We start from the raw sequence: 11991 nt of genomic DNA on the forward strand, positions 1-11991 counted from the left end.
TAAATAAATAAATAGGTGGTAAGCCAGGTTTGGCCTGTGCATGGTAGTTTGTTAACTTATAGGAAATAGAATGTAGTCCTTTATATAAAAGGCTGGAGCTATTATTTAAAGATGATTTAGACTGCCCAGCTTTATCATCTTTTCCCTAGTTTGCCTTCTCTCAATTCTTCCTTCATGCTAAGGATGAGCAGTATCCCTTTTCACGATAATTGAAAACACTAGTTCTTTGTCCTATTTGGTCCACATTCACAATGACTAATGGAGAGATGATTAACAGTATGTGTTTAATCATTCTTTCTTTCGTTCAGTTTTTATTAAGTAGTTATCACATACCAAGCATCTTGCTAGGCACCAGTGTTGTCTTTGTGGTCAGGGAGCTTTAAATACTTCAGATCTCATGAACTGGATGGCAAGCATCATTTAGAGTCAAAAGCAAATAATGCATTTGTGGGGGAGGTCAAGGGGTGACTGCATAAACAAACGTAAATTAGGTGTATAGTCGATAGGAATAGTTATGTCAATGTGAATAAACCTTTACTATTTAAATACCCACTCTTTACCCCAAATTTATTAATTAAACAGATTGGGTCTATGGCTCTTTTAGCCTGGGCCGGCCCAATTTGTTAACCCTTGATGTACTGGAAGATATATGTGTGTGTGTGGAAGGGGTCAATCAGAGTCCCACTCAGGCTGTCTAATGAGCTGTATGTGCAGATGTCGTCACACAACTATGCACTTGGGATTTTGGGTCTGCCCTGGGGTGCCTTACCAGGTTCCTAATAGGTATCACGACAGAGCACATTTGCTGCTACTGGTTCCCCTTTCTGTCTCTTTAAACACATACCTTCTTTCCAGGCTGAGTGAGGCTTGAGGATGGATGAGGAGTGACCTCTGAGAGGAAGCCAGGAGTGAGTTGGAATTTGTGAAACATCTAGACTCCCAGGATAACAGCAAGAGCTTCTTTGTTATTTGGGGTGTCATTCTGGTCTGCAGAGGCCAACTCTGTTAATCACTCGATGTCTCCACCCAATCTGGTGTTTTAGAGAATAATAAAAAAAACGACTTTCCCTAGTCTCTAAGTAGTAGGTTCTCTATGGTCAAATGTGCATTTTATAATGATCACTGTGGCGGAATGTGTAGGAATTATTAAAGCCTAGAAAACCAGAGGCAAAGAGACCAATATAAAGGCGACTAAGTTGGAGATCAGAAAAACCTGAACGAAGGCGGTTGCTGCAGGAGATTTGGAGAAAAGGAATCAGTTGCAGGGATTTTCTCAATACAGCATAGAAAGTCAGTGGGAGCTACTGGGCAGTGAGCACAAAGGTAAGCCTCCCCTTTTATTTGGGTCACTGATGGTGCTGCAATTCACTGAAATGGGAGAATGCGGGTGGCAGATATGCTTTGGAAAGAATACATGGATACTGAATTCAATTTTAGTCAGGTGGAGATGCTGGCATCCAACCATTAGTCAACGGCTGGAAATACAAATTTGGGGCTCAGAAATGAGCTCAGAAATATGGTATACAGATTTAGAAATCAGCTGGTGTTTCCAAACTTGGGTGTGGATGAGATCACCCCATGATTACCGGGGCCAGTGAGAGGAGAATGGGTTCACAGATGGAGCCATGGGGAACAACGGTAGTTAAAGGACAAGAAGAGGAAGAAGAGCCTACAAAGAAAACTGAGTCACAAACAGAAACTGAAGAATGTGGTGTCATAGACGTCCCAGGAGGAAAAGTGTCAACTGGGCCGAATGCTGATGAGAAGTCCAATAAGCTAAAGACCGAAATTTATCCCCAAGACTTGTAATCAGAAAAATGAGAAACGGTACTTTAGTAAATGCTCAATATTTATTGGTAAGCCATTCTGGAGAAATCAGAAGAGGATGAGCTGCTAATATTCCTTTTGTGTCCCTGCCCTTCTCCAGACGTTGCTAACTATTCCTCAAAGGGGTTGAAAATAAATGGTGTAGCTGCTGCTCCTGAGCGGGAGGGACTGACAGCAGTACCGCATACACCTTTCTACTCCCACCCGCATCCTTCCTGTGTTCTACAGCTGATAGCCAGTTTGTAGAGCTCTCCTTCAGGATGATCCTACCTACTACCAAGCCATATCCATGCTTGGTTCTTTGCTGGGTCTCTTCTATTCTTCCAGAAGCTCTAGGCTGTATGATGAAAAATTTGTATCTGATAATGAATGCAAAGTGGCTTCTGTAGCTTTAGGCAGCTACTGTAAGGGGTGTGTTTGTGTGTGTGTGTGTTAAAGAGGACACCCTAAAAGGGAGAAGGCATGACAGAGCTGGAGAAGGAAAAATAAGGTATCTCTATAACACAATATCAATTATTAGTAGCAATACATAGTAATATCAGCTATAGAAATGAGATAGGAAGACAAGATAGCTTTTAAAGGCGTTCCTGAGAATCTTTTTTTATGCCAACTTAACTCAGCAAATGCAAAAGTTCAAATTTTCTTTTTCACATTTAATATCTGACATCTGGTATTAGTTGCCCACAAGTACGTGTCTGATGAAAGAGTTATGCAAGAAAAATGCTGGAAGCTGCATTTTGGAGAGCTGACCAGGCAAAAAAGTTAAAAATGCTTTACAGTTGTGTCAATATAAGGGGCACAGAATGGGTATCAGGCAGTTGGAAACACATTAGAGCTGACACTATTCTTTTCCTTCAGCAGCCAAACCAGCCCCTTCTGCTAATCAGCTCCTGCTCTGGGCCATTATTATCCCAGTCTCAGCATGTGGGATTTCTGTGATCATTGCAGTAACACTAACATGGCTGTCCTGCAGTAAGTAATATTGTACTATCACAATGATCTCAATTCCTGGACACCCAAACTCTACCAGTATGGGTCAGCACCTCTCCGAGGTTTTAGCCTATTTTACTCTCACTTTTGGACCAAATCTATGGAAACTTTAGTGTCTCCTTTACTTGTCTCAGCAAGTTCTGTTCATTCACTGGACAGATATTTCTTGGACACCTGCTATGTGCCTGGCACTCTACTAGGCACTGGAGTTACAAAGATGAGAGATCACTGCCCTCAAGACACATTCTAGTTTAGTCCTTTTATTTTTCCCCCAAATGTATATTTTCTTGGAGACACTGAGGCTTGCTAACTAAATTGAAAACATATCTGATACAAAGTGATAGTCTAATCTTTGATTTGGAATTGGAGGAAAGGCAGAATGACAAGGTTTAAGGGTAAGAATCATTTTCTTAGAGGAGGGTAAGATGCACTAATGAGATGTAGTTGAGCAACTATATGGCCACAGGTGATTTTACCAATTCTCAATTCTTCAGAATTTATTTTTGGATGAAAGATCAGGAGTGAGGAAAGAAGAGATATCTAGGATTTTTTTTCCTATGAATCTAAATTTTTGGCTTTACACATATGCTACCCTCAATCTGTAATTAAATGAAGAGGAACTGCTAGGCCAGTGCTAAGGCTATAGTCACCATGAAGGAACACCAACCTTTCTTGGAGTAGAAATCTTGTACACTGAGCAAAGAAAATTGGAAGACCAACATCTGCTGATTTCCCCAACTTTCAGCACAAAAAAATGTCAAGGCTCGAGGAAGTGACTCGAGACTCTTTGCTATGAACATCCTACCCCACAGGTAGGATAAAGAGGTCTGGTGGGCTCAAGGATGTTTCTAATACAGACTGTGAACCTCTCTAGTTCAGAGTTTTTCATCCTTAGTACTACTGACTTTGGGAGCTGTATAATTCCTTGTTTTAGGGGGCTGATCTGTGCATTGTAAGATGTTTAGCAGCATCCCTAGCCCCCACTCACTATATGCCAATAGCACCTCTTGCCCCTGTTGTGACAGCCAAAGATGTCTCTAGACATTGCACATGTCCCTGGGGGGTGATGGTGGTAGTGGCTGTGGAAATCACCCCTGGTTGAGAACCACTCCTCTAGTTCTAAGCCAGTTGAAGGTTTGCTGAAATACATGGGCATGATTTAAGGGAAACTTACCTACCTAGATTTTTATTGCTTGTGCTTTGTCTTCAAGGACATGCTGCAAGACGGAGAGAGAGGAGGAGGAATAAGGAGAGCATGGAAATGGAAAGGATTTCCCCATCTACATAGGATCTGTGGAAGGACTGGGCTGACCAGAACACCTCGAGGTATCTTCTCTACCAGTGTGGGATATGTGAGATCTTGTGCTCGTGAACACAGAGTTTTCTTCCTCTCAGTACCAAATTTAAGATCTTTTACTACTACCACCACCTTTTCAAAATGCACATTCAATGTACTCTAAACAGATGGTTGGCACCTCTCTCCTTTCTCCCCACATAAAATTTGCTTCTTGTAACCTCTTCCTTTGCCGTGCCATTCTGCCATCTTGAAATGTTCCCCTCTTGTCAGTCAACTCAGTGTCTTTCGGTATCTGTCAAACACGTGTACTATTCCTGGGCTATCTCCTTATTCTGATCACTCCTTTTTCCCTGTATCCCTCAGTACTGTTGGACACAGACTGGGGTCACTCTGTACTAATTCAGTAACATCTCATTGATCTGTCTGCCTCTTACTAACAGAGTCATCTCCCACTGACCCAATTATGGAGCCGAATTTCATAAAGAATTACCTCTCCGTGTCATTTTCTCACTTAAAAACTCAGAAGAGACCCCAGGGTCTACAGGAAAAGTTTCAGAACTTTTTATTTTCCACATTCCAGCTGATCTCTTCGGTCTAAACATCTTCAGTTGTTTCTGTTGTTCTTCACACGGCAGTTTCCAAAAGCTCCATGTGAACACACTAAATGTCAATAAATGGTGTCCCAAACTTTAGATTTGATCTGATTCTACATATGATGGGGTAGTTACTATTCATCCAAGGATGTTAAGGAAGCCTAAACACAGCATCAGCTTTTGTGAATCACACTATTAGTTTATATCAATTTTGTGCTATCCTAAAATCCCCAGGTCTTTTCAGGTAAGAGAAACATTGAGACATTAGGATCCAAAAGACTGACATCGGGACCAGGGTAAACCACTATAAATCAGTCTCCATAAACAGTTTAGTTTTGACTTGTGAAGGTTAGGGTAACAGCGGCATTAAAAAATGAGATTCTGCAGAGTTACCTTTAAAAAGAAAGTAAGTGAACTATAATACCTGAGACTTACATAACAGGTTATGTTTTACAAACGCATTATTTCATTTCACCGTATAAAAATCTCTATGAGCACGATCTTTCTATCTCCGTTTTATGGGAGAGAAACCCAAGGCTGCCAGAGGTAGAGTGATCTGCCTGAAGTCAGACAAATAAGGAGGAAAACCAGGACCCAAACTCGACATCAAGCTCAGGTTCCTTTCACAGCAGCATAGCAGCCTATGCATATTTTCCGCACAGCAGTCTCTCAGCTTCCTATCCTGCTTTCTTTTCATTTCAACTTCTTGCTCATTCTCCAGGATGCCCTTCCCAGGATGTTCCCCTCAGTTCTGCAGTTACCTAGCATTTCCCTGACTTTCCTTCCATCTTAGAAGTTTTCTGCTCAGTCAGCTGATCCTTCATAATGAAGCCAGGAACCCAGTCTCCTTCACAAGTATTCTGTGGCCATCTTGCCCAGTTCAAGCAGTTCTGCCCGACCACTAGAGCAGTGCTCTCTCCAGCACGTCACCCTGCACCCTGGGTTTATTTTCATGTGCTGTGTCTTATATCCTTTACCAAATTGTAGGCTTACTGAGAAGAGCAAGCATGCCTGGTACACCTTTGTTTGCCCCACACATACGTGAGTGAGTGCCTTGATCTCTAATGTTTGGTTGGTTTGTGATAGCTGGTGCTTAATATTTGCCTGATATTTCATGTAGTAAAAATTGTCAGACTTGTCCTAAATTCTCTCATAATTTAGACTTGCCTTTATGTTCTTTAGCCATCAAGATTAATATCTACAATGTTACCTCAAACTGGGAATACCCTTGTGATAAAAAATACAAACATTTTTAATGTTTTCTTCAGGTCCCACATCCATCTGAGATCGACCTCTTCTTGGAGCTTCCTCAAATGGCCAGGATTATCCCACCTCGACCTTCATGTATCTGTTCTCTAGGAGCCTCTTCAGTCCAGTGGCTTTGCTGAAAGTGACTAGAGGAGTATGATGGGGACAGAAGTAGCTATGGTGACCCTGACCAACGATTTGGAAACACAGAATTCTTTAGGCCTGGAAGAGACATTAGTGAATACTCTTACTAATGACAAGGACATCGAAGTCCTGGAAGGTGACTTGAATTGTAAAGGCCAGGGCCAGAACCCAGATTTCCTGGCACTGGTGCTCTTTTCCTTCATCAATCCAGCTTTGTGCTATTAACTGGTATGTGTGTACACACACACACACACACACACACACACACACATCAGTCAAAGTGCTTCTGGAAACAGAATTTATCCAGTATCAATCAGGTCAATTTCAGAGACTTGATCTGATGAAGGAATGGAGAAGGATGTTATGTTGTTAAAAGCAATCTAATGTTAATGTGTGGGAAGTATGGTGTATGTACACCTAGATGAGGTTAATGGAAATATTACTGGTGTTTAGCCAGCACATTTTCATTGTGTTCTCCTTTGTTGTTCTCCCACTTCTCTACTAGGTTCAGGAGGAAGTAGACCCATCTAAAACTGATTTCCTCTGACAGGTAGAATGAATGACTTATACAGTAAGTCCCCTACATATGAATGAGTTCCATTCTGAAAGCGTGTTCGTAAGTCCAATTTGTTTGTAAGTCCAACAAAGTTAGCCTAGGTACCCGACTAACACAGCGGCTATATACCGCTGATTTTACGCTTGCTTCTGGACATGCTGGGCTTGAAGTAAATATACTGTTACTACTGTACTCTATACGGTACTGTAAAGTACACAAAAGCATAATGGTGCATGCACGTGACAACGTATGCCAGACACTTGAACTAACTTACATGATTGGACGTGCGAACACATGTTCGCATCTTCAAAAGTTCGCAACTTGTTAGTAAATGCAAACAGAATGACTTTATTTTTTGTTTTGTAAAGTAAATCAAACTTACCAGATCACAGGTCAAACAAGAATAGATTTTGTTGAACTGTTTTTTTTTCTTTTAAAAGGAGCAACTAAAAAATAAATCAATACTATGAAAAGCCCAGATGAATGCTTCTTGATAATTCCTTGGAAAAAAGTTGGTAAGCCAAAGTAAATACTGTATTAGAGAACAAGGGCATAGCAAAATACTTAATACACACTGCTAACCTCTGTGGTTAAGACTGACACAACCAATAAACTGTTAAGGAGGAAAATGCAAACTTCTCTAAGAAAAGATTTAGCAAAAGTTGTGCATGTGTACAAACCACACACAAACTTTTTTCCTATTTATAATTTATGAACTAATCAATAACTTGTTCTAGAAAGTAACTGCAAATGAAAACAGCTTCATAAGTTCATTTTTGTAATAAAAATTGGCATATATATTTTGTTACTTCAAAGACATATAAAGGAATTAAAATTTATTTTTAGTTAAATTTAAAAAAAAAACAGTTCACAACTTGAATGTTGGTATGTAGGGGACTTACAACTCAAAGCAATAGTAAGGTTGGAGAGTGATAATTTGTTTAGTTCACATTGGACTGATACTGTCCTTAAATGGCTTTATGCTAGTTTAATCTCATTTGTAAAATCTTTATGAGAAGGTTCTCATTTAAAATGAGATAGGTTTTATGTATGTACTAAAGAGTAAGCTGTCTTTAGCAGAAATTGATTGAAGTAATGAAAATAGCATTCCATAAGGCTTCCTTACATTCCTAAAGTGGCTTTTCCTCCATGGTATTTCTGGATCCCTCTGACATCAGCAGAGAATTGAAAAGAAAGAAGTGGCCAACTGCTGTTCCTACATCACTTAACTCATGACTCCTCTTTCTCTGAAATTGCCTTCCATGCTCATTGGACCAGGAGTGGACGTGATTTAACCTGGGGCAATCAGACATTCTCATTTGAAAATCTGGAGTTGCACAGCAAGTTGACCAAGTTTCTCAAATGGGGCTGGATTTAAAACGTTTAATTTTGGTAGCTGTAAAGGGGCTACTCTATATAGTCTATGGAACAGAGGTACACTTTTAAATGGTTGCTCACAGAACAAAATTACAAGAATTTACACAAACAAACAGCTACCAAAAAAAAAAAACCACCAGGAATTGCCACATTTAGTTAAGATTCATAATCCTTGGACATGATCAAAAGGAGACCTCTAGAAGTAACCACAAAACAGTACAAACCTAAGAGACAGCTTACTTGTACTTTAAATAAATTATAGTAACTTATTGCTTATTACATTTAATAAATGTGTTACTACTATTTTTTCAAGTAGTATTTTTTACTTTTATTATTCTGATATTTTTGTGATATGAATAAAATTATTTTAAAACCAACCATCTAATTTTATAAGTTGAAGGATTTAATCTCAATGTGGTTGTGAATAGAACAATAAACAGATTGACTAAGTACCAATTTGTCAGCAATTTATGAATGGGATAATTAAGAAAAACATGCTTTTGGGAGTGTGGCAATAATATGTAAATCATGGTGAAAATGTGCTGGTGCGTATCCTTTTAACTGCTAATACCTGTTGTTAGATAATGCCCTGTGTGCCACTGCATTGTGCTATGTTTTACACACATCGTTTCATTTAATACTCATTCTGAGGTAGATACTGTTTCATTTGACAGATGAGAAAACTTGAGACTTAAAGTAAAATGGCTTGGCTGCAGGTCACATGGCTGCAAAGCTCCAGGGCTGAGATTCCAAGCCAGTTGTTCTGCCTCCAGAGCCCACGGCTTTAGCCCCTACTCTAGGCTGCTTCACAAACCCTGCTCACGTGAACAACAGTATTTTCAGAGTAGGAACCAAGAGGTCTAACCCCAAAACAAAGCACTAGCAGTTTTTTCCTCTCAGTACACTCAATTCAGTCATTCTCACCTCTCACTGAGTAAAAGTTATAATCTGCAGGGCAGCCTCCTTCTCAGGCAGCAAGCTCCTGGAGTGTAGAGACAGTGTATCTATTCTGAGTAACTCTTGTATACTATAGCAGAGATACTTTGTCAGCATTACTGAGATAGGAAACAAGGTCGGTTGTTTCTTTAATAATGCTTATCTACTTCCTTTTTGTTAAGTTTTATATTATTTCAAATGGCACAGGAACCATCTTTGATTTTTATTAAGACAGAACCAAACACGACTACACATTTAGGTCCTTACTGTTTCTAGGACTCAAGGGTGCAAGGGTTTCACAGACCATTTGCCTTACCTGGTTCCTTCCTCTCCTTCCTAGTGATCCCTACAGTACTCTTTTAAAGGGCTACAAGAATAAATTTACAACCTGTACAATTCAACTTTAATCTTTTGGGAAATCTTAATTTACTATTGTATAATCCAGGGAAAAGAAATCTATATTGATCAATCAATATAGATATAATGTCAAATATATAGATCAATGTAGATAAAAGTATGTACTTAAATTTAAGGATGAGTAAAGTAAGAGTACAGTAGCCCAATTCTTGGTTAAAAAAAAAAGTAAGAGCAAGTCACTGCCACTACAGATGCCCGTACTTACATCTGTCAGCAGCCCAACTAACTGGCATTCAATGGACATAGCAACACAGCTTTCAACTCTCCAGTGAGTTTTAAGTCCAGAGCATGTTCAGTCTTTGTCTTGTTTATCTGCTGACGAAGGGTTTCTAGGGAGATTTAGCAGTGCTTCAATTTTCTTAGCATCGGCCTTGGATCGATTTTTCTGTAAATTACTTTCAATTTCTTCAGGGAGGAGCTCAGTAAAGTGTAGTCTGGCTTTCCTGTAATCAAAGAACAAGAAGGATATATCAAGTACTGCTCTATTTGGTTTTTAGAGAGAATTTTTTTTAGAAAGATAGTGTTTGTCTTATACTCCCTTACAACTTGTGAGCAAACATTGCTCCTTGCACTTCAAATACAATGACTTTCTTCTCTCTCCTAACCTGTTCCACTTACAAGCCAGCTAGGAGTCTCACATTACCATCGTGGACATTGCCAGCAGTAGCTCTGATCCTTAAGATATTCCAGAGTTCTCGAAGGGGTGACATGCAGTTGCTGAATGAAGCACCCTGAGCTAAGGTGTGAGCCTCAAACCAATCTGTCCTCTTGCCCTCAGGGCTCAGAGGGGATGTGAAACACCCTGCCACTCTGTTAAACTCTGTTGACAGACCTTGTGGGACATGCACAAAGGTTATAACATTGGTAATCTCAGAACGGAAAAGTCACATAGGGCAATACTACACACGTGTATTTACTAGGAGTTAAAAAATCGAATTTCCAAATAACAGTTCTTTCTCCAAGTCAAGTATTAGTGTCTTCCTGTCTTTAAGTGATTATCAGGGTCACCTATGACTTTCTTCTCAACTCTTCATAACCAGATTTGACCACATCTTCTTTCATAGCTCTATGGAAAATACAGCCAATGTTCTGTATTTTCTGCTCACTATGTCAATTTTCTAGATTCTCACTTTGTTGATTTCTCTATACTGTAGTTATTTTCAAGCAAAGAAGCAGACATATAAAAGGTTCTTAACTATTTATTAACTGTCCTCAGAAATACCACATATATATTATATATGTATATATATATAAATATATAAATAACCTATACACTTCTGACACTATTTCCTTCTGCCAAAATATTCTTTCATTTCTATAATTCCAGTTGTTGTTTTTACCCATTCTTGAGGTTTTCCATCTCTAAATAACTGACCAACTTCTCTAGTTTTTTTTTTCTGGCTTCCTTTTTTTCTGATTGGAATACAATTATTATTTGTTCATATTTTTCCAAATGTTAATTCTTCTATAACTTCCTATATCAGATTCAAATAACCAGATATTTTCCTTACTTTTCCTCCTTTCTCAAAGATTCCTTTTTTAAAAAGAAGTCTCTTGGGACACCTAAAGGGCTAGAAATAAGCTAATGCTTTCATGCTTTTAGCTCTCCATAATATCAAATTATATGATGGCATTCAGAATTTTAAGTACTTTATCCTAGAACCTAGAGAGCAGCATATCTCACTCACCTTCTTACTATGGAAAGAAGACAGAACAAAACAAACATATGTTGAACACTGTGGTGTGATTCTTCCCTTAGAACAGCTGAGAAAACTGAGGGCTTGAAGTTAAGGAAAACATCTACGGTCACAGAATTAATTAATAGTCTAGCTGGGATTTAAGGTTTGTTTTCAAGGTTTCATTGGCTCTAAAATCAATGCTTTTTCTCCTATAGCACCTGTTCTTGGAAAACAGATCTACAGATATTAAGAATTTCCGTGTGTGTGTGTGTGGGGGGGGCACAAATGGAAGTTTCAAATAAAAACATGGGAAAAAGAAGACTGCTTATCTACTAAACCCCCAAAGTAGCAGCACCAGATGTCATCTTAGTGGCCAGGAAGCAGAACCATGAGAATCATTTGTACCAAAGTGCTAGATGGCAGCCTATTATGATGATCTTAAAAAGAATTAGCATGAAGTCTGCTATTGCTGGACCCCAAGGAGTGACTAGATAAACAGGTGACAGTCTGTATCCTTCTCAGTGGCATCTAGTCCATGAACAGCCACTATATCTACCTAATGCCTATTGAGTCCACAGCAAGAAGTAAAATCTTTGAATGTGGAGGCCTAACATGCTCTGTATTGTTCATAGATGTATGTGTAAACAAGGATATCATCTTTTAAATAAAGCTCACTCATTGCTGTTTATTTCCTTTAGATAATTTCCTTTGCAGTCAAAAACATAGGAAAAGAAAAAATATGCAAGCAAATGAGATTTACAACATTTTAACTTAAAAAAAAATGTATCTAAGGAAAGATTCTCAATTAGTGTCTTTCAGTTTTCCATTCTCCTTAATTAAAAAGATTAAAAGACCAGGTAAGGTGCCAGGTGAAGGACTCAGTAAACAGAAACTCTTTGAATTGAGCGGCAATTTAGAGTACTTATT

At 39.0% G+C, this 11991-nt stretch overlaps 2 protein-coding genes across 3 annotated transcripts in view; one reads left to right on the top strand and one right to left on the bottom strand.

Moving 5' to 3' along the window:
• The window catches only part of CD80 (CD80 molecule), a 27972-nt gene extending 16220 nt beyond the window's left edge, over positions 1–11752 (top strand). The window contains exons 4-7 of one of the 2 annotated variants that reach the window (XR_009540759.1): positions 2686–2799; positions 4029–4143; positions 5976–7170; positions 11280–11752. Coding sequence is in view for 1 of the 2 variants with exons in the window: in XM_060150551.1 (XP_060006534.1) it covers positions 2686–2799; positions 4029–4105 (191 nt within the window). In the remaining variant the exon portion in view is untranslated. Of the gene's footprint in view, positions 1–2685; positions 2800–4028; positions 4144–5975; positions 8477–11279 lie in introns of those variants that run through there. The other variant, XM_060150551.1, reaches the window with a different exon arrangement.
• The window catches only part of TIMMDC1 (translocase of inner mitochondrial membrane domain containing 1), a 24162-nt gene continuing 21349 nt past the window's right edge, over positions 9179–11991 (bottom strand). Inside the window, exon 7 of the mRNA XM_060150552.1 lies at positions 9179–9828. Within this exon, the coding sequence (XP_060006535.1) occupies positions 9678–9828 (151 nt within the window). The 3' untranslated portion in view covers positions 9179–9677. The remainder of the gene's footprint in view (positions 9829–11991) is intronic.

Source organism: Lagenorhynchus albirostris, chromosome 5, assembly GCF_949774975.1.
Source record: "Lagenorhynchus albirostris chromosome 5, mLagAlb1.1, whole genome shotgun sequence".
In the NCBI taxonomy this organism is placed as follows: Eukaryota; Metazoa; Chordata; class Mammalia; order Artiodactyla; family Delphinidae; genus Lagenorhynchus; species Lagenorhynchus albirostris.